The sequence below is a fragment of the Sinohyriopsis cumingii genome, chromosome 15 (assembly GCF_028554795.1).
Source record: "Sinohyriopsis cumingii isolate HCF-2022 chromosome 15, ASM2855479v2, whole genome shotgun sequence".
NCBI classification, from domain to species: Eukaryota; Metazoa; Mollusca; class Bivalvia; order Unionida; family Unionidae; genus Sinohyriopsis; species Sinohyriopsis cumingii.
The window spans coordinates 136,069,768-136,093,648 of NC_142975.1; the positions used below are offsets into that span (position 1 = coordinate 136,069,768).

General features: G+C 34.3%; 1 protein-coding gene across 1 annotated transcript in view; it reads left to right on the forward strand.

Moving 5' to 3' along the window:
* LOC149782849 (large ribosomal subunit protein mL38-like) overlaps positions 1–23,881 on the forward strand; it is a 33,151-nt gene that overhangs the window by 1,366 nt on the left and 7,904 nt on the right. Inside the window, exons 2-6 of the mRNA XM_089934381.1 lie at positions 1,019–1,165; positions 10,022–10,230; positions 18,157–18,278; positions 21,778–21,936; positions 23,190–23,326. Coding sequence (XP_089790507.1) covers positions 1,019–1,165; positions 10,022–10,230; positions 18,157–18,278; positions 21,778–21,936; positions 23,190–23,326 — 774 coding nt within the window. The remainder of the gene's footprint in view (positions 1–1,018; positions 1,166–10,021; positions 10,231–18,156; positions 18,279–21,777; positions 21,937–23,189; positions 23,327–23,881) is intronic.

A 23,881-nucleotide genomic window follows, 5' to 3' on the forward strand; every position in this document is an offset into this window, starting at 1 on the left:
ATTGGACTTGCATGCTGATTTTTTTTCTGATGGTGTTTTCCCAGGCTTTGTTTATAAATGACAACATTGTCACATCTCTGTTATGTTGTTTGCAGTATGCTTTTTTCCCACCAGTGACAGCATCTGATAATTGCCTTTTGCACTTTTTATCCATGGTAGTAGTATTTGTGTCAAACTTAACTTATACAGTTCAAGAATCTGCAAGTGACTATAAGCCTTAAAATGAAACATTCATAGCTTGGTGGATAAAAGGGCTATCTGGTGATGCACATATTTTCACTTCCTTTCTGGATTGATTTAAATTTTACAATAAGTACCATTCTTGCTCAGTGCTCTGTTTTTCAACCTTCATATACATAACTACAGTGCATAAAAACAAACGAAGCTTGGATAATGGCTGCATCTATGTTTAATATGGTCAAGTTTATGAAGCCTCTGTCTGATGATTGCTATTATTATGCCATGAATCGGAATGATTTCTTTAAAGTAATTGTAAATTGATTCTTTTATACAATAGTCAAATTTATCCAATGCTTGTCAGATAATGAAGATTACACTGTAGTGTGATTTGAGGAACTCCATTTATTGAGTCGGCAGAATGTTAAACGCTAATATGCTCGAATAGCTCACCATTATTGTTGATTAGTTGAGAGAGTTAAAAGATCAAACAACGAGGCAATAAATTTTGCATGTGGAACTTGTATTGTTCACAAGTCATAGAAATAACTCATAACTCCTGTGTTGTCAGTATCAGTCACCATAAAATACCAATTGTAGTGGGAATTTTCTTTAACGTGGGTAAAAATAAACGGAAAAAACAAATCTACATGTACCTTTAGTTGGCACTTCTTTTCATGTTTCATGGTTTGCTGTGTTTAAGTAGATGATATAATTGTATTAAATCAACAGAAACTAGTGATTCTCCATTTGAGAATAAATTGTGAAACTTCTACATATGTGCCCATTTTTAGTTGTGCTCATTCTTAACTAAAATCATTTGCAATTCGTTTGATTTCAGATATAAATAAAAAAGATCCTGAAATTGACAAGGTCATTGATATTGGATTACCTTCAGTCTCAAGGTTGATACCATCAAGGAAGAATATGAAAGCTTGGGTGATTTCAGATCGATTTAAGCTGGAACAGCAAGCAAGACTTAGAAAGTGTAAGTTATATATATATATATATATATATATATATATATATATATATATATATATATATATATGGCAGGATTAATGAATCCTTGGTCTGAATTCTTTTAGGCCAGTAGAGCATAAATGTATTTGAGGGACTTCCATTTAAAAGTATCTCACACATTGAATAGTCATTTAGTTTCAAAATAAAAAAAAAAGAGTCCTCTTTGGTTTCTTATTGAGAGATCCAATGTGGCATGAATGTAGAATATTGAAAATTTTGTCATTTACTAGAGAAAAAAATCAAAGATCTATATAATTTTTACCAAAAGGAATTTTAGGATATTTTCGTCAAATATTTTGCAGATCATTTATGCTGTCTGGATAACCATGCTTTAGTTGCAGCTATAATTTGCTAGAAGACAAATAGAATGGATTATTTTAGTCAATTTGCAAGACAAATAGAATGGATTATTTTAGTCAATTTGCAAGACAAATAGAATGGATTATTTTACACAATTTGCAAGAAGACAAATAGAATGGATTAATTTACACAATTTGCAAGAAGACAAATAGAATGGATTAATTTACACAATTTGCAAGAAGACAAATAGAATGGATTATTTTAGTCAATCTGCAAGACAAATAGAATGGATTATTTTACACAATTTGCAAGAAGACAAATAGAATGGATTATTTTACACAATTTGCAAGAAGACAAATAGAATGGATTAATTTATACAATTTGCAAGAAGACAAATAGAATGGATTAATTTACACAATTTGCAAGAAGACAAATAGAATGGATTATTTTAGTCAATCTGCAAGACAAATAGAATGGATTATTTTACACAATTTGCAAGAAGACAAATAGAATGGATTATTTTACACAATTTGCAAGAATTTGCAAGAAGACAAATATAATGGATTAATTTACACAATTTGCAAGACAAATAGAATGGATTATTTTACACAATTTGCAAGAAGACAAATAGAATGGATTATTTTACACAATTTGCAAGAAGACAAATAGAATTGATTAATTTAGACAATTAGCAAGACAAATAGAATGGATTATTTTACACAGTTTGCAAGAAGACAAATAATATGGATTATTTTACACAATTTGCAAGAAGACAAATAGAATTGATTAATTTAGACAATTTGCAAGACAAATGGAATTGATAACTTTAGACAATTTGCAGGACAAATGGAATTGGTTATTTTACACAATTTGCAAGAAGACAAATAGAACGGATTATTTTACACAATTTGCAAGAAGACAAATGGAATTGATTAATTTAGACAATTTGCAAGACAAATGGAATTGGTTATTTTACACAATTTGCAAGAAGACAAATAGAATTAATTATTTTACACAATTTGCAAGAAGACAAATACTGAAATAGAATGGATTGTCTTAGACAATTTGCAAGAAGACAAATAGAATGGATTATTTTACACAATTTGCAAGAAGACAAATAGAATCAATTATTTTACAGAAATATGGACAATATTTTAATCAATTGATTGTTTATACTGTTATAACACTGTTCCTCTAGCACATCTTATCATCATTCCCTTTGCATGTTTTGTATGCTTTTTTTATTTTGTGCACCAGTCTTTGATGGGATGTTTTTACAACACATTCTATGCAGGTTATAACTTACTTTTGGGTGGCTTGCGCTTAGAGTAGTAAAGAAACCTGTTGATTTGGGAATCTATAGGTCAGAAGTCACTGGTAAGTCTACTAAGAAAATAGTGTTTTCTACACACTAAGACAACATACCTTGATCAAAGGTCTAGTTCCTAGAAAGATGATTATAAAACACAAGGCTGGTATACAGGTATGGTGTCTATGGCACTCTTGTCCCAGACTTTACAGTCAAGTAGATCATAATCTATTAACTGAATTATGATTATTATTACAGAACATGACTCAAGAGATCACTGTTGACCAGATTCCAAAATCAGCAATAATTTTATTACACAAGGTGTGTGCCTCTGCCTTGAAACAACTTATCTTGTTCCACCATTTTTTTGGGCAGAAGAAGTGGTCTCGCAGGAATGGTTTTATTATGCTAATAATGAAAATGTTGCACTCAGAGCTTATCAGTTTTCTTTTTAAGAAAATAAACTTTTCCCACCTACATTTTCACTTGTCCAAAATTTCACTCTCTTGCCTAAATTTAATGTGTTTCAGTTCATAGGAAAAATAGAAATATGTACAACAGATTTTTTATTTCTTCAAGGTGCTGAACTTTTCACTGTATCTTATACACTGATTTCTATAAGCAAGAATGGAAATGAATTTACTGGAATTCAGACTTTCAGTAACTTTTTCTCTCTTCTTCTCTCAAGACTTGATCAACTGAGAAAGAAAAGTCTCTTAACCGGGGTCTTTTCTTATAATTAGCACCAGATTGTTCTTATCACCAAATTCTTTTTATAATTAGCACCAAATTCTTCTTATAATTAGCACCAGATTCTTCTTTTAATTAGCACCAAATTCTTCTTATAATTAGCACCAAATTCCTCTTATAATTAGCACCATATTCTTCTTAGCACCAAATTCTTCTTTTAATTAGAACCAAATTCAAATTCTTCTTTTAATTAGCACCAAATTCTTCTTTTAATTAGCACCAAATTCCTCTTATAATTAGCACCAAATTTTTCTTAAAATTAGCACCAAATTTTTCTTATAATTAGCACCAAATTCTTATCACCAAATTCTTCTTTTAATTAGCACCAAATTCTTCTTTTAATTAGCACCAAATTCTTCTTTTAATTAGCTCCAAATTCTTCTTAGCACCAAATTCTTCTTATAATTATTACCAAATTCTTCTTATAATTAGCACCAAATTCCTCTTATAATTAGCACCAAATTCTTCTTACAATTAGCACCAAATTCTTCTTTTAATTAGCACCAAATTCTTCTTTTAATTAGCACCAAATTCCTCTTATAACACTGGTCAACAGTGAAATCATTACTGACTTGAAAAGGCCCTAATCTGTAGTATTTTGGTGTGCCGAACATGAATATAACCGTGAAAAATTTGTATTGGCTCTCGTTTTGAAGATATTCATATACCTCATTTTCTATGTTTCACTGTGTAAATTTCTCCAGTAGGACTGCAGCAACATCCGGAATAATGATGTAACATTGCATAATACCATCATGCTCACATCATCCACAGTTGATTGCATCATTTTCTGATGCAATGCAATACTAATGCCATGCGGCTGCTGAAGTAAGTTGACGTCCGCAGTGTACTATACATGTGTAGGCCTATTATACTAATGCCAGGTGGCTGCTGAAGCTGACGTAAGCAGTGTACTATATAAAGCCCAATCAGATAGGTTCAGCATTTAAAATATTTTAGACGTTGTGCGAGACAGTTCAAGCTACTGTTACATAAAACTTATTATTTTATCCATTTACGTACAATAAAGAACAGTAATGCCTCGAAAGTGTGTTAATACCGCGGACAATTTTTGCTATATTTGTGGGGAAGTGACATTTGCCAACCAGAAGAAAAGTATCAATTCTCAAGTGAAGAAGGCATATCATCTTTACTTCGGATGCAAGGTTGGTGACCAAGACAAGCCTTGGGCTCCGCATATATGCTGTGCTACATGTACAACACAGCTTTCACAGTGGTTGAATTGCAAAAGGTCATCAATGCCGTTTGCAGTCCCAATGGTGTGGAGAGAGCCAAGCAACCACCTAAATGACTGTTACTTCTGCTTGGTTCCTCCTCTTTCCGGCGGAATAACGAAGCGAAAGAAGTCGAGAATAGTCTACCCAAACATTCCGTCTGCATTGAGACCAGTTCCACATGGTGAGGGACTTCCTATTCCAGAACCTCCAGCAGAATATTCTCTTGATTCATCTGACGAAGACAAAGGTGAGTCGACCTGTTCTTCTCCTGGTCCATCAGCATGCAGTGATCCAGATTTTCACTGTGGTGCATCATCAACCCCACACAGAATAACACAGGAAGAACTAAATGACCTGATTCGTGATTTGGACTTATCAAAGAACAAGGCAGAATTGCTAGGATCAAGACTCCAACAATGGAATCTTCTAGAAGAAGATGTCACAATTACTGCATATCGAAAGCGCCACCAGCAATTGGAGCCTTTCTTCAGAAAGGAAAGTAATCTGATATTCTGTTCCGATATTGAGGGCCTCATGAATGCTTTAAAAATCACTCATGACCCACAAGAATGGAGACTATTTGTGGACTCTTCGAAACTGAGTCTCAAGGCTGTGCTTTTGCACAATGGAAACATTCTTCCATCTATTCCAGTAGCGTATGCTGTCCACATGAAAGAGACATACGATAACTTAAGGCAGCTACTGAATTCCATTGAGTATAACAAGTACAGCTGGCACCTCTGTGGTGATTTGAAGGTAGTTGCCCTTTTAATGGGACTGCAGCAAGGATATACAAAATACATGTGTTTCTTATGCGAGTGGGATAGCCGAGCAAGGGAAATGCACTACATGAGGAAGGAATGGACTCACAGGCAGAATGTAGCCATTGGAGAGAAGAATATCCAACACCCAGCTCTGGTTGAGGCTCAGAAAATCTTGCTACCACCCCTTCACATCAAACTAGGTTTGATGAAGAACTTCGTGAAAGCCATTGACCGGACTTTGCCAGCATTCCGATACCTGCATGAAAAATTCCCTCGACTCAGCGAAGCAAAGATTAAAGAGGGAGTTTTTGTGGGTCCTCAGATTCGAGAGCTTTTCAAAGATGACCGGTTCAACAACTTGCTGGAAGGTGACGCGAAACAAGCATGGAATGCTTTTCGCCTAGTTTCTACAAACTTCCTCGGAAATGTTAGGGCAGAAAACTATAAGGAACTAGTAGAAGACATGTTGATGAAGTATAAGAAACTTGGCTGCAATATGTCTCTAAAGATTCACTTCCTTCATTCCCATTTGGATTTCTTTCCTAGCAACTGTGGTATTGTTAGTGATGAACACGGCTAACGTTTTCATCAAGATATCGCAACAATGGAACAAAGATACCAGGGAAAATGGTCCACTACAATGCTGGCTGACTACTGCTGGACACTCCTCAGAGATGCTCCCGAACAGCTGTACAAGAGACAGGCGAAGAAATCTAAGATGTAGTCAATGACTTGATTTTTTATAGGTAGGCTATTACAGTTGACCTTTTACTATTGGAATGCATTTCGTTATGTAAACATTAATTTCTTGCAGATTACAAAAAAACTAGAGCCAATTTTGCAATTTGACTGTCATATTCGTGTTCAGCACATAAAAATTGATAAGAATTGACTAATTTTATTTCAGTAACATGACTTTTGTAAAAATTTGTTGTCCAGTGTAATTAGCACCAAATTTTTCTTAAAATTAGCACCAGATTTTTCTTATAATTAGCATTAAATTCTTATCACCAAATTCTTCTTATAATTAGCACCAAATTCTTCTTATAATTAGCTCCAAATTCTTCTTAGCACCAAATTCTTCTTATAATTATTACCAAATTCTTCTTATAATTAGCACCAAATTCCTCTTATAATTAGCACCAAATTCTTCTTACAATTAGCACCAAATTCTTCTTATAATTAGCACCAAATTCTTGTCACCAAATTCTTTTAATTAGCACCAAATTCTTCTTTTAATTAGCACCAAATTCTTCTTATAATTAGCTCCAAATTCTTCTTATAATTAGCACCAAATTCCTCTTATAATTGGCACCAAAATCTTCTTATGATTAGCACCAAATTCTTCTTATAATTAGCACCAAATTCTTCTTTTAATTAGCACCAAATTCTTCTTTTAATTAGCACAAAATTCTTCTTATAATTAGCTCCAAATTCCTCTTATAATTAGCACCAAATTCTTTTTATAATTAGCACCAAATTCTTCTTATAATTATCTCCAAATTCTTATCACCAAATTCTTCTTTTAATTAGCACCAAATTCTTCTTATAATTAGTGCCAAATTCTTTTTATAATTAGCACCAAATTCTTCTTATAATTAGCACCAAATTCTTCTTAGCACCTGATTCTTATAATTAGCATTAGATGGGTGGCAAAGTTAACACAACCAGTCGGCTAGGGTATAGGCTGTGTAATAAAAGCTAATTTTCTTTTTCATTTCGTTCTTAATATGACCTTTTGTAGGGGAGTGTTAATAATTCCGGTTTCCAAATTTCTGTACATGCTGGTAGGCATTGTGCATATACTGTGCTGCATAGGTTTTATGACATTCAAAACCATCTTGAGGCACAAGTGGTTAAATCATGAATTTGTTACATTGACAAATTCTGGCTGAATATCATACCCATGCCAGTTTGAGATATTGACAATGTTTGCAATAGCTGCTAAACATATTTCCTTCAAAGTTGGTGAATTGAAGCAATTAATAATTATTGACAGAATGTGACTGCTATTTTTTTTTGTCTATGTGTATCATATATATTTTTAGCTGCCACAGAGTCTGGCTTATGTCTCTTTGGGGAAATAGTTGACCTCAGACTGAGTAGCATCCTTATGTTTTATACCTCTACTTTTACATTAATTTCCTTCGTTAATCTTCCTTATGATCATCGTTTTCAAAATAATTGAGTAAACTCATTTTATCCAAAATAGAAAAAAAATTACCTAATTTGATGACTACTTATGCTAAAGTGATCATAATATACGTTTTGTTCTTTAAGTGAAAACACTGACCACTCCTTAATTAATTTACTCACTTCATGCATAACATTGCACTTTGAAGTTGATCCTCTGAATAATCAATTACCATAATTGATTCTTTTCTATTACTGACTCACAAATAAACCTGACACATATGTCAGTGAAGTGCCTTTCAATAATTTCATTACCTTGACTCATTGGATTTCTATCCTGCATATCTATGTTAAGTAAACACAAGATTACTTAATGCTAATTAATCATATTGCATTTTATTTTGTTTGAAGTATTTGGATTGGCCAATAATTTGGTCACTTAGTTCAATATACAGTCAAGCAGTTATAGAATTTGCACACATGTAACAGTTATTAATGACCACTAATTATAGTATCACACGATATGAATGAATAAATGAAGAGAGGTTATATTTAAGCATTCAGTAAGACCAGATGGCATGAATGGCCTTATAAAGGTAAATAATGTGAATAAAGTATAAAAATTAGTGCTAACCTGACTTGTTTTGTAATAGAAAAAAAGTACTTGTCTGTGATTTGCACTTTGAAAAGTTTTACTTTTCTGACCGTGAAAATTAATAGTCTGTGATGTCAGGCTATGGGATTAGATCAACCCTAGTATGTTTTTTATTAGTAGCTGTAAATTACCTCTTGTTTTACAATTAATGCATTATTTGGTACATAAACAAGATTGCTATCAAATAAACTTAGTAGCTTCCCAAGACAATCCATTATGCTGCTGTATATATCTTTCAATGCTAACCTCAGATGCACATAAAAAAGTGATGCGTGACACTTTGGCTAGTTGTTCATTACACTTTAAATCATTATTGGCAGATGCATTGTAACTCTCAAACTTGTACAGCTACTGTCAGTCCACTCGTGCATAACAGGTATTCCAATGGTTCAATCTAATCACACAGCTTAGTGTTTACCTAACATTTTCTTCTCCACTATCTGGTCAGGCAGCGTACCAGGAGTACAGCTGGTCACCTATGAAGATTGTTCTATATAATTATACGATTCAGATCTTCATAAATTAAAAGTTCATTTGCAGTTTTAATGAATTTTTTTATCTCGTACTTAAAAGCCCTCTTTCTATTACTGTGATTTTTGTTCAGAGAAAAAAGAGAGATTATAACGAACTAGCCATGTTGATTAGAAGGCATAGCATTGACCTCATCCGAGAGATCATTAGATAATTGGCTGTGCTAATTAGTGGGTATAGCATTGATCTCACCTGAGAGATCAATATATAATTGGCTATGCTAATTAGTGGGTATAGCATTTATCTCACCTGAGAGATCAATATATAATTGGCTATGCTAATTAGTGGGTATAGCATTGATCTCACCTGAGAGATCAATATATAATTGGCTATGCTAATTAGTGGGTATAGCATTGATCTCACTTGAGATATCAATATATAATTGGCTATGCTAATTAGTGGGTATAGCATTGACCTTGTCTGAGAGATCATTAGATAATTAGCTGTGTTAATTAGTGGGCATAGCATTGATCTCACCTGAGAGATCAATATATAATTGGCTATGCTAATTAGTGGGTATAGCATTGACCTTGTCTGAGAGATCATTAGATAATTAGCTGTGTTAAGTAGTGGGTATAGCATTGATCTCACCTGAGAGATCAATATATAATTGGCTATGCTAATTAGTGGGTATAGCATTGACCTTGTCTGAGAGATCATTAGATAAGTGGCTGTGCTAATTAGTGAGTATAGCATTGACCTTGTCTGAGAGATCATTAGATAATTAGCTGTGTTAATTAGTGGGCATAGCATTGACCTCATATGAGAGATCATTAGATAATTGGGTGACAACATTTGGTGAAAGCACAGACTCATTTACAGCCTGATTTTGTTGTGAAAGCAGCTGATTTACTGTAACTGTTTGAGGTTATATTACATGTTTGTAAATTGATTTTGTCCAAGACAAGTTTGCATTGAAGTTTTCATTAGCCTGACAAGGTGTTTGTCCCAGAGTCAAGCTAAGGTATTTGTTTAGTCCTGTATGATTTAGATACTAGTGTTTTATATTTATGTGCTGAAACTTGGAATAGAGTCTGGGGCTGTAAGTAAATTACTACTGTTTGTTCCAGATCCATTTGAATACGTCTAAAATATGGTAAAGGATGCTGTATTACTTTAAATATTTACTTTTGTGTTTCAGTGGTTATACCAGTCAATGCGGTCCAGGCTGAGAGGTTTGCCGAATCTGGTGGCCAGTATATAAAAGATATTGCTGAACACTATGGGATTTTTTGTGACCTTTTCGCTGGTGCTTACTTCTACCCACAGGTGGAGCTTAATGTCAGCTATGACTATGATGAAGAATCTGTCACACCTGTTTACCAAGGAAATATTTTGCTTCCATCAGAGGTTTGATTTAACTTTATTATCCTTACCATAATAAAGTCATAGAAAAATTAATTTATATACTGTCATGCTAGTTCTGCTTTGATAAATGATGACAGATAAACCATTGAAGTTGAATACTTCTGAAGATGGATCGCAAACCATATCTAACTTACTGACTGATTAAGTCTGGCTGAAAGCCTGGCAACAACAGAGATCAGGGTTTGTGTTTAGGTCCTTTTCTCAGGCAACATAGCATGATGAGTTTCACTTTGTTATGTAAATGCTTCATGAGGAGTACCACTGCCATCAGTGACCTACATTTTCATGGTTTAGTTATTTGTGCCTACCTGCATTAAACTCATTTTCTTCGGCTTATGGTTTGTGTTGAGCTCAGTGTAATTGATACTTTTTGCTTGTGGAGTCATTTAACTTGACATGATAGTGCACCAGAAGTACTACATTTGTCATTCAAAACTGGGTCACTTTTACTTATATTTCCTGTCACAGTGACTTGTATTATTAAGCCTTGTGTCATGATTGGTTTCTCAGATGCTGTTGTCTGCTTGGTAGGTGGATGCATAATTAAGAGTATCACACCCTTAAGTCAAAACTATAACCTGTATTTGACACTTCAGTAACCTGCATTAACCTTGGTATTTAGCTAAGTTTCTCAGACATTGTTGCCTTCAGAGTTTTAAATTTGGTATGTAGATGCTTCATGAGTAGTATTATATTTTTTATCAAAACTAAGTCATTGTGACCTTATTTCATTCTCCAGTGCTCTGCATTATGCTTTTTGTTCAGCAAAGTTTCTTAGATATTACTGCAGTGTAGATGATGCGTCATAGGAAGTACTTCACTGTTTAGACTAAACAAAGTTTTGCAATACCGATGTACCACCATTGGCAATTTTCTTATTTTGATTTTTTGTTGTTGTTGTAGGGTTTAACGCCATTTTTCAGCACAAGATAGGCTATACATGGCAGCCAGTATAATTGGTGGAGAAAGAACCCTGGAAAACCCCGGGAAAAACCACTGACCCACGAGAAGCTACTGGCAGGCTTTCTCACATACCAATGTTAGCCGAGTCTGAGACTCAAACTCACGCAGACAGGTGAGATGGCAGTGATCCATAATGGAGAGCACTTTAGACCACTCGGTCACTCGGGGCCCCTCTTGTTTTGAAGCAAGATGCTTCATCTATAACTGATTGGAATGGCATATGTTAATTAATGCCCACACTAATTTGGAGACTTGATTTAAACTGTGTAAGGTAAATATGTGCTTGGTGTAGATGTCTAATATGGTTTTACTTTTCATTTTGTGGGAAATGTTTTTCAAGAAAAATACTCCATGGAACATTTTGTACATAAAAAGTTGAACCATGTTATTCAGACTTTGTATGTCTGATTTATATTGCTGTGCATTTGACTTTTTCTTTAGACTCGTTTTTGGGTCATTTCTCCTTCAGATGTGTTCTCCAACCACAATAACATTAGGAAAATAAGCTTGCTATCTCCCAAATACAGCCTTTTCAGCATATGAAAAAATAATCTTTTCAGTCTATATCATATAGATGATGGGCAGTAACTCTTGTTTATTACCTCACCTTGCCACTGCCATGTGACACTAGTTTTAAGCTTTCACTGCACTGCAGACAACATCACATTATTAGCCTCTCGAAAATCCTGTGCAATCACCATGGTTTGCAACCATCCATACTAGAATTTGGTTTGTCTTTGTAGTAAGGATTCTACTACACACAGTTTACAGTAGTTTGTTATTTTGGCCAATTTTTATGTGAATTTTATCACATTCAGGGACTCTTTTTTTTTTTCTGACCATATGATCCAATGCTTTTTCATGGATGTGTGCTGCAGCTCTGTGTTTTTTTTTTTTTTTTTGCTCGCTTGATTATTAACAGGTGCTGGGTTTTTTAATAATTAGCATGTTGGAGTTGTTAATTTATTAATTTTTCGTTGTTTTCATTTCAACAGTGATGAATGTAACAGGATGAAGCCAGGTTGCAATTGGATTTAGTGCAGACACAAACATTAATATCATGAATGTGATGTTTATTTTTAATGTAAAGGAAGGATAAATGAATCTGATAGCATATTCATGCACATAAAGTCCATTGGCTGATTTAACAGAATGTTGTGCTCCAAGTTCAGCAGCTGATATAAGGAAATAATATCGTTCCTAAATGGAACTTATCAGAACATGTAACATCAACAAGTTATTGAACAAAAATCTTCATGCAACCCTTACAGATTAACTTTCCAGCTCAGTGTTGCCCCTTTTCTAGTCCATACCATCAAAAGGTCAGGATTGCAATTGACGTGGTATCACTTTTGTGTCAGTGATGCAGCCACAGCTGTGAAAAAGCTCCAACCAGAAGTTACAGTATGTATTGATGTCAGCACATACACTTCTGTCAGCAGTAGGTGGGTAGGTTAGATTAAACACTTTCTGTCAGCAGTAGGTGGGTAGGTTAGAGGAAACACCTGTCAGCAGTAGGTGGACAGGTTAGAGGAAACACCTTCTGTCAGCAGTAGGTGGGTAGGTTAGAGGAAACACCTTCTGTCAGCAGTAGGTGGGTAGGTTAGAGGAAACACCTTCTGTCAGCAGTAGGTGGGTAGATTAGAGGAAACACCTTCTGTCAGCAGTAGGTGGGTAGGTTAGAGGAAACACCTTCTGTCAGCAGTAGGTGGGTAGGTTAGAGGAAACACCTTCTATCAGCAGTAGGTGGGTAGGTTAGATTAAACACTTTCTGTCAGCAGTAGGTGGGTAGGTTAGAGGAAACACCTTCTGTCAGCAGTAGGTGGGTAGATTAGAGGAAACACCTTCTGTCAGCAGTAGGTGGGTAGGTTAGAGGAAACACCTTCTGTCAGCAGTAGGTGGGTAGGTTAGAGGAAACACCTTCTATCAGCAGTAGGTGGGTAGGTTAGAGGAAACACCTTCTATCAGCAGTAGGTGGGTAGGTTAGATTAAACACTTTCTGTCAGCAGTAGGTGGGTAGGTTAGAGGAAACACCTGTCAGCAGTAGGTGGACAGGTTAGAGGAAACACCTTCTGTCAGCAGTAGGTGGGTAGGTTAGAGGAAACACCTTCTGTCAGCAGTAGGTGGGTAGGTTAGAGGAAACACCTTCTGTCAGCAGTAGGTGGGTAGATTAGAGGAAACACCTTCTGTCAGCAGTAGGTGGGTAGGTTAGAGGAAACACCTTCACATCAAACTTCTGGAAATGAAAGCTGTAATCGATGCCTTTTATTTCTGGAGTGACCACCTCTGCTGAAAAACAGTCCTTATCATGTCGCATGTCGGTCAGGATGACCCACCTCCTCAAACAGGGGAACCAAATCTCCTTACCTTTGCATTCTTTTCAGGCAGTTTTTGCATTGGTGCACCCATCTCAATGTATGTACAAATCAGACACATTCTTGACTGACTGATTATCCTGGCAAATGCTTTTGTCATGGAAGCGTTAGATCATTCATACCAAATGGTGCATTCATCATTGTATTTTCATTGGATTTGCACGCCTTGTGGTGGGAGGGTTCCAATAATTGATCTTTTTGTAACAAGGTGGAATCACGATTTGCGTAATGTTGTCTCTCCAATTCTAGAATCAGAAACATGGGCTGTGGATGCATTTTATGATAGATGGAATGGGGTACATGTGACTACCCACCCACGGTTTTAAGTAGGGAAGAAAGGAGTTGATTGGTCCAAACTGATTTGGTAAGCCTCTCTCAGACGGGACAAGTCCTAGGTCATTGATCTCAGTTTATGGATAGATCTGCCCAGGAAGTTTCTTACCAATTCAGACCTTTTCAAAAACAACCATGGTCACAGGTATTCCAACCATGTCCAGATCTTCATATCTCTTGAGCCTGGTATGTGAATCTTGCAAAGGGAAGAATTTAAGCCTTCATTTGTGGGGAGAATCTTGCAAGCAGGAATGCCCTCCATTTCGAAGGCATGTGATATGCAAGGTCTTCTTTTTTAAATAGTCAGTATAACCAGTAAATAAAGCCAGGGAAAATCTTTTTCATTAATTTTGATTTGCATTTAATTTGCACAGCATAATCTTACTGTCAACCAGTGGATTTCTAACATATTTGGCATACAGCTTATGTTGGGGTGATTTTTGAATGAATTGGATTTCCAGCATTCCAGTGTCTTTTATAGGAGTTATGGCCCCTGATCACCCAATACTACTTTCTTTGGATTTCATATCATTACTTCACTATTGATTATTTTAACCAAATTTAACCAAATTTTATATTCATGAGAAACTAAGTAAATTTCATTTCAGTATTTGTCAAAATCACTTAACAAAAGTTATGACCCTTCATTGTCTGCCCTCCTAATTTGGGTTTTCATAGCATAGCTTTAGTAAAACTTTTTGGCTTTCAAAACAAATTTGATTTCCATCCATCCATTTACAAGATTTGTGGGTCTTGATTGCTTATTTTCTTGACTTGGTTTTCAAACATAACTTTACCATGGATTGTTGAATATTTGCTACATGTGGTATGCATATTTATATCAACAAAATGTGGAGTGATTTGATTTTTGGTGTCCCATTTACAGGAATTATGGCTCATGATTACTTATCCATCTAAACATTTGTATCTGCTGCATACCTTTACTTAGGTTGGATGCATTTCAACCAAACTTGGCATGCAGCTCTATATTGATGAGTTCAGTTTAATTATCCAGATATCTTCTTACCAATAATTTCAAGATGTCTTCTTACCATTAATTTCAAGATGACTACCTACCAATACATGTATTTTGAGGATGCCATTTTATCATTATAGTCATTGTGGTGTTCCACAGGGGTCTGTTCTTCGACCTGTTCTCTTCATTCTGTACACTCAGCCACTCTCAAGTGTCATAGATCATCATCCAGTGTCTCACCAATTGTATGCTGATGACACCCAAATATATAAATCTGGCCACCCACCTGAATTTGATGCTACCATCCAAGGTGTAGAGAGGTGTGTTTCTGATGTGAAATCATGGATGACATGGAACAAGCTGCAGATGAATGATGATAAAACTGAGGCCATTCTGATCACAACACAAAGACTTTCTCATTCACATCCTTTACCTCAAACAATAAATATCAGCAACGCCAACATTAAATTCACACAATCAGTACGAAACCTAGGTGTTACTCTGGACAGTACTCTCACATTGCACCAACATGTCATAAACATATGCAATGCTACATATCTTGAGCTGAGATGCATCAGCTCAGTTTGCAAATATCTTTCAGTTGATGCCACTAAAACACTTGTGTGTTCATTAGTACTTTCAAGACTGGACTATTGTAACTCAATTCTGTCTGGTTCATCTCAATATCTACTCCAGAAACTTCAAAAAGTTCAAAACACAGCTGCTCGGATCATACTTAGAGTACCACAATCAGAGCACACCTCCCCGCTGCTGTGTACCCTACACTGGATATCCATTCGATCCAGAATCAAACACAAAATTTGTTTTCTGTGCTATGTTTCACTGTCTGACTCTAGTCCAACATACCTATCCGATCTCACCCATGTGTACACACCAGCAAGATACTTACGCTCCTCTTCTGACAATCGTATACTCATTATTCTCACTATGAGAACAAAGTCATATGGACAGCGTTCTTTTGCATACCAGGCCCGGCAACATGGAATGAATTGCCCACTGAACTTAGACACAAAGACACAGTAATCACATTCAAGAGGGCTCTCAAAACTCACTTATTTCGACTGCAAGAACAAACTTAAAGACCTAATAATGTTTCCTACCTGAAATATTCTCAGCATGTTTTTTAATTTTTTTAATGTTTTTCTAATTTCATGCTGTTTGTTTTTGTAATAATATTATTATATGTTTTTTATCTTACAGGTGTTGTCTAATGTTGTAAAGCGCTTAGAGCTTCTAAAGATTAGGCGCTATACAAAGTCCTCATTATTGTTATTATTATAATTATTATTATTATTATTATTATTATTATTGTGAGATTACAATATTATCAAGTACAAAAAAGTCCTTGTGGCTTTGATTTCAGGCAGATTTTTTGTGCGGTTTAAACTTGTTGAACTTGTACAGAAATTTGATTGACAGCATTTTAAGTTGTCATTTTGAGAAATTATTGTTGGATACCCTCATGTGTTTCCACAAATCTCATCTGTGTAAGGCCTTCCATGTGAATTGTAGCACCTGTGCCCTTTGCATTGTAGCCATTGCTGATGGCTGTTGTGTCTTTTGAGAAAAAAACTATCATGATTAAATATGTGACAAAGTGTGCAAAATTACTCCTATTTTTAAACATGGATGTAGAAGTAATCCTGGAAATTAAAGACCCATTTCTGTAATACATGTACCAACATATCAATGTTTTTTTGAAAAACTTGTAGCAAAACAGGTTTGTAACTATTTCAAGACCTTTTCCCTTTCTCACAAGGGTCAGTCAGCTTTATGCAATGAGCATTAATGTCATGGCAACCAAACTGGCATAATATCTGCTTATTGGAATATCCAAAAACTTGCAATTTAAAAAAAAACAGAAATATCACTTTATATTATTACTACAGCAGTTGAAAATGTAAACATTGAGAAACTATTAGGAATAATCACTGACAGTGGGAAAAATATTTAGACAATGTCATTAGGTCCTCACATCTAAAATTATTGCTTAATAAAATAAAATGTGCCTGACAAAGGACTCCAGAATTACTTACTATAATGCTTATATACTTCCAACGATTGACTACAATATAGGGAAATTGTTCCTAACTAGACAATTCAGAAGCTAAAAGAAGGCGTGTCTGTTTTTGATGTCCCTTTTCATCATCACATGTATTCACAGAATTAAGATGAATAAGAATAGATGAGAGAATAACAGTTTCTGAAATCAGTTCTAGTTTTTAAATTTGTATTAAAGGAGATGTTCCAGAGTACATGACTAAGTTTTTCTACAAAATGTCTCCTCCTTATAATCTGTGATAGAATTTAGAATTTCCAAAACCTTACATTGAACAAACCAAAGAAGTCTACAGTATTCTGTGGTAGAAATATGGGACTCATGTCCTGCTCACATTTAATCTGCTGATTTAGTTAACTCCTTTACAAAATGTACAGGCAATACTACATGTTAACAAACCAACAAGAAAAATGTTTGTTCAAGACTGAGTTCTTTGATTTATTGCAGTGTTACTCTTTAGATTTACCATTTTCTTGTTTTGCATCTTTATATTAGCATATTTACAGAAGTATGTAAAAAATCTCTTACATGTATAAACGCTTTATATGAATGTCTCACAACTTTTTTACCTACCTATTATTGTTTTATGACAAAGCATAATACTGATGTCAACTTTACTACATGCCACATCTGTCAGAAATGTCTAAATGGATGGCTAAGCAGAAGTGATCATTAACTGCTATGTATACATGTAGATCTTGCTGAAAGTATTTCCCAAACATGGTTATAGGAGTTAAAGCAAAAAAATTTATATGCAGTTAACACCTATTTTCATAATGTATTTTGTATGTATTTATCAATATACATTGAGAGAGAGAGAGAGTGAGAGAGAGAGAGAAGGCCTGAAAGGAGATAAATTCTATTTAGTTGAATTACACTCTTTAAATAAAGACATTATTATTATTATTATTATTATTATTAATATTAATATTATTATTATTATTATTATTATTATTATTGCAAAAAGCACTTGATAAAGAATTGAATGATAGATTAATACACGGTTAGTTCAATCATTCAACAAACATGGATAGAAAAGGTGGAACTGTTGTGAGAAACAGATTGGCACTGCTTGTAAAATACCACAGACTTGAGAATTGTGTTGAAATTCCAAACAGTCTTTTCCGTAAAGCAATGCTACCATGTACGTGGTCTACTATGTCTCTGTTCTATTGCTGCAGGCTAAATCAATTCCCATGGTGTCGTATGATTGTGAGGACAAGTCCAGCTTACATACATTGGTAATGACAGCCCCAGACAGTCATCTACAGGATAACAAATCAGAGTACCTTCACTGGTTGATGTGAGTAGATCTCTTGCCTGAATTAGGGTAACATTAACCAGAATCTATACAATCACCAGAACGATGGCATTTGATTCGAACAATTCTTAATTTAATGTTTCTGCCCATCTACACATTGCATTATTTGTAAGTCATTAACAGAATTACATATTGTTCATATGCCTTGCTGAGTTGGTGATTGTTTCATTTGCCATATGTCACTTACATTATAATATACAGATTCTGACAATTCAGGTAAAACATTGTTAGCGTATCCTGATATTGTTTCCTACTGCTGCATATATGTACTGACAGACATGTCCATCTGCTAACACCAGATGTACCCCAACTATTTTCATTTACATGGTTACCAATTTTGTAAACATTTACAAGCAGGAAACTTAAGTAAGCCATTTACACATGTAAACATTGCAACTTAACTTTGGTGGCTGGTATGAGTAGATGTCTGATTGCATTGTCTTAATTAACATATAGGTAGTATTAGGTAACCATTAGGTAGGATTAGGTAACCATTTTCAAAAGATATATTGTCTTTGTCAGATTTGTATGATGTTTTTTTATATATATATTAAAATCATTCAACATCACAGTATGGTTTAAGGGAGAGATGCACTCACTACATTTTGATACATCAAAGTTGGTTATCATGCCCCATTATAAGTACATCAACATCTTAGGCACTGGTTTGAAATTAGGGTAGGTAGGTAGGTCATGTTTTTTTTAAAAACATGTATATTATAATGATTAGTATGTATAATGTACTAAGCGCTTCAAGTACTGGGCTAAACTGGCTTAATTAGATGCACAAATCAATTTCAGAACTTTTTAAAAAAAATATTCAATGTTTTTTTTAATGCTAAGGTCGGCACTGAAAAACAGGGATGGTCGGCTGACCAGAAATAGATTTTGTTGGCTTAATCTGCTCCCATCCATCATACTTTACTAGTTTTAGTCCTGAAAAAATGCTGACATATTTCATTATTGCAGAATATAGCTGTACTATGGAACTTTCAATTCAGTGTCCAATTTATATAATTCACTTTCTTCTCTGGAATGTTTCTTTTAAATTAATAAAAGTTTGATTTGTTGTTAAATTATGCATTTCTGCTTTTTCCTTTAATGAGAAATTCAGCATTATACATGATTTATACAACCTTGAAAGCGTTATACAGTAAAGATTGTTTATTACATCCTTGGATACATTTTCTGTTTTAAAACATCTGCGTGTGATTTCCCCTGCCAATTCCTAATTACTATGTATTCCAGTGTTAGTTTGTTTTCTTCATCCCATCTGGGACATAAGGCTACAACTTACTTATGCCAAATAGGTTGGTCTAGAGCAGTGGCTTGTGTCTCACCACAGGAAAGGCTTTATTATACTAGTTTTTTTTTGGTTGCAATGTTTATGTGGTTATAGCATTTGATTTGTGTAGTCCTTCTGAGAAAATTATCTCAGTTTAATATTTATTTTTGCCTGATCAACCAAACCCAGGTCAATAGTAGGAGTCATTGAAATGATGAAGGTTAACATCAGCATCAAATTACAAAAGTATGACAATCACACATCACTTTTAATTGGTAAATGATGTCACTTATAATTGGTAAATGACGTCACTTATAATTGGTAAATGACGTCACTTATAATTGGTAAATGACAACGTCACTTATAATTGGTAAATGACAACGTCACTTATAATTGGTAAATGACATCACTTATAATTGGTAAATGACAGTGTCACTTATAATTGGTAAATGACAACATCACTTATAATTGGTAAATGACGTCACTTATAATTGGTAAATGACAACGTCATTTATAATTGGTAAATGACAACGTCACTTATAATTGGTAAATGACAACATCACTTATAATTGGTAAATGACAACATCACTTATAATTGGTAAATGACAATGTCACTTATAATTGGTAAATGACAACGTCACTTATAATTGGTAAATGACAGCGTCACTTATAATTGGTAAATGACAGCATCACTTATAATTGGTAAATGACAACGTCACTTATAATTGGTAAATGACAATGTCCTAACAGGGAGTGAGTACTAAAGACACAATATTCACACCTCATTCATGATCGATACTTTAAAATCAGGCACAACTGGTTAAATTTAATTGAAGCATGCAGAGTAAAGATACGTTCTAAAAATGCCAGACCCCTGTGAAATGTTATAAACAATCATTACGGTACTAGGATAGATTGGGTGCAGGTACAAATTTGCAAAGAAGTGCTCACAATAAATTTTCATTGGCCATATATCTTGTTTTTATTTGTAATAAATTGCCATGTGAAAATTTTAAATATTTTTTAGGATTAGTAATGCCAGCATAGCTGTTTGACATTTGTCCATCTGTACTTAATCAGTCTTTTTTCATCTGTCCATCTTTCCTTCATCTTTCCATATCACACTCCAGCTATATGTACATCTCCACAGGTTAGATCATTGAGACCATTCTGCACTAGCAACTTGTTATAGTCAGTGTTTTATTGCATAAATTAATTTATACTGTTGTTAACTTTGTGATTTATAAGGCCACCCAGTCTGATTTTCACTTGCCTTTTGCCCTGGTCTTGAGGACTTGCTTATGGATGTATGAGTTGCTTACCCTTTCTCTAATGGTTAAACCTGTAGCAATTAATTTCCAAGTATCAAATGTTGTAATGGTCAGAATGGTACATCCTGTGAAAATTATAGCACAAACATTATGACACAGAATAAAACCAACCTTTTAAATGTTGGCATTAACCTTTAATTTTCACATGTTAGGAAATGAAGCCATACCCTCTGTTTGCCCTTCGGTGGATACATTAATCATGAATGAGCTAGCACAAAAGAATATGGTTTTGGCTCTTTCTAAAGAATAATCCAGATTCTTAGTGACAGTAGCACACCACAAAAATTAAGATTTGCCTCAGCGTTTGCCTATAAATAGACTTCATGGTTTGACTAATAGAGTCGCGATATTTCTTATCTGCATTTATTGTCCAGCAGTGCTCATTGATGACACATGACACAAAGCATTCTAGCATCTTGTAGCTAAAATAGATTCTTTGCTTTCATTTCTTTTACTTTTAAAGTACACAGACTAACACACACACATTCGAGCTGTGATGTCTTTACATGGCTTGTTACGTATGCTGTAAACCCACACAAGGGGATTTAACAAGAAAGATATTGAAGTGAACATAAGAGATTGGAAACTAGTGGATGTCAGGAAGTTATTCTTCATTTTTTAAAACTGTGCTTAGACTTTTGAAGTTGTGTTGCACTTAATATTTATCTTTTTTGGTTTGTCATAATACTTATTTTTGTAATTGAATGATATTTCAGATTTTTTTGTTTGTTATTGCATTGTGCATCATGTATCTTTACCAATCAAATGAACAGCACACTTGCACCTCTTTGCTTTGTTTTATGTTGCCACATTGTATATTACTACATCTTTGCAAACTTTATTCACAAATGTTTTACTCTTACAGAGGTAACATTCCTGGCCAGTCAGTTGCAGCAGGAGAAGTTGTCTGCCCCTATTTGCAACCTTTTCCTCTGAAAGGCACAGGACTTCATAGATATGTATTTGTGCTGTTCAAACAGAGCAAGAAAATAGATTTCACTGAAGACAAAAGACCTTCACCTTGGTAATATAAATATCTTGGTAACTAATTTTGCTTTCAAAGTATTTATTCATAGATAACCTTTACTGGTAAAGACATTTTGGTATTTAATTTCTTCCTATAATTGTGATTTTCAATGTATTCCACAATTTTTATTTTCTCTTCTTCTTCTTTGTAAAATCCTGTTGAAGTGACCAAACTTTTTACTTCCCAGCCACATTTTTCAAACTGTCAAGGCATGTGCAGCAAAGAATTCATTCAATCTTTCTGCATTATTACCAATTAAATATGTCACAAAAGGCAAGAGAGATTGGTTATGATACACATAATTCTATCCAGCCTCAGCTTACAAATATGTTTTGAATTGGTTATATCTCTTGGTTTATATCTTTGGCTGTTCATTAGAATTGTAATCATGCAGATTCACACTAAATGGATAATTGTTGCTCATTCACAAAGGAGGGAAAGATCAGGCTTAATTATTAGTGGTTTTGAGAAAGCTGGACTTGCTTAATTCTGCAATTTAGGGATTATTTAAGAATTTAATGCTGTTTTTCTGAGTTTATTTTGGTATAACTGTCATTTGCCAAAACACACACCGAAAGGGATTATGTAAGCTATTTGAATCGGCAACTGACAGTTTATACCACAGTAAACTCAGAAAAAACCACTAAACTCTTATAATTGCAATAATTTATAATTTTATTTATTTTTTTATTGTTATTTTGTTTTTTAAAGATATTCCCTATCAATTTAGAGCCTGCATAAGCATATGAATTCTTGTTGAGGCATCTGTTATGTAGCTATTTATAGAACGGGGAATTCTCAATCTGCAATGTAATAGCTATGTCAGTATCAAACAAAAATTCTTATAAACCTAATACTGTAGTCAGATAAACCTAATACATTAGTCAGATAAACCTAATACTGTAGTTAGATAAACCTAATACATTAGTCAGATATACCTAATACAGTAGTCAGTACTACCTAATACAGTAGTCAGATAAACTTAATGCTGCAGTCAGATAAACCTAATACATTAGTCAGATATACCTAATACAATAGATGTACCTAATAGTAGATATACCTAATACAGTAGTCAGATAAACCTAACATAGTAGTCAAATGTATTACATTAGATAAACCTAATACATTAGTCAGATAAACATAATACAGTATGTAGTCAGATATACCTAATACAGTATTCAAATAAACATAATTGAATGAAGCTGAGTAGACTGTTCAATTAATAATAGTTTCTTCTTTTTTTACTGCAGCTCAAGTTTACAGCGTAGAACATTCTGTATGGAGGATTTCTACAGAAAACACGAGGACAACTTAATCCCCATCGGTCTAAGCTTCTTCCAGTCGAAATGGGAGAAGAGTTTAACAGAGTTTTTTTGGCACACTCTTGGTGAGAATCAGTGAATATGTCCATAGAATCGTTTGAGAAGTTTGATCATTTTAGTAAGAAATCACGTTCAGATTTGATTAGTTTTATTAGATACTTATAAGTCTGATCATTTTAATAATATATTCCAGACTACACTGGCAAATATTCAATTATCCAACCACTCGACAACTGCTTGCGGTAAGGGCATTTGTATTTGGTTCCATCCATCCATCCATCCTTCCTTCCATCCATCCCTCCTTCCTTCCTTCACAAGAAGCTTGTTAGCTAAATTGCATAAGAAACCATTAAGCATAGATTAATGAAATCTGGATATATGTGTATTGTAAAATGACGATTAAAATGTCAGGCCATTACACCAGTACTTGAAGTTTAGAACTTAGACTTTTTTTAACTAAAACCTAGTTGGCACAGTTAAGGAAATATCACTTCAGGTTGCCAAATTAAATTTTGTACTCTGTTTTTTTGTATGGATATGTTGGTGACCTAATTAGATTTTTGTGCATTATATAAATATTTCAGATTTTTCTAACATTTTAGAATTTCTAGGGTTAAGAA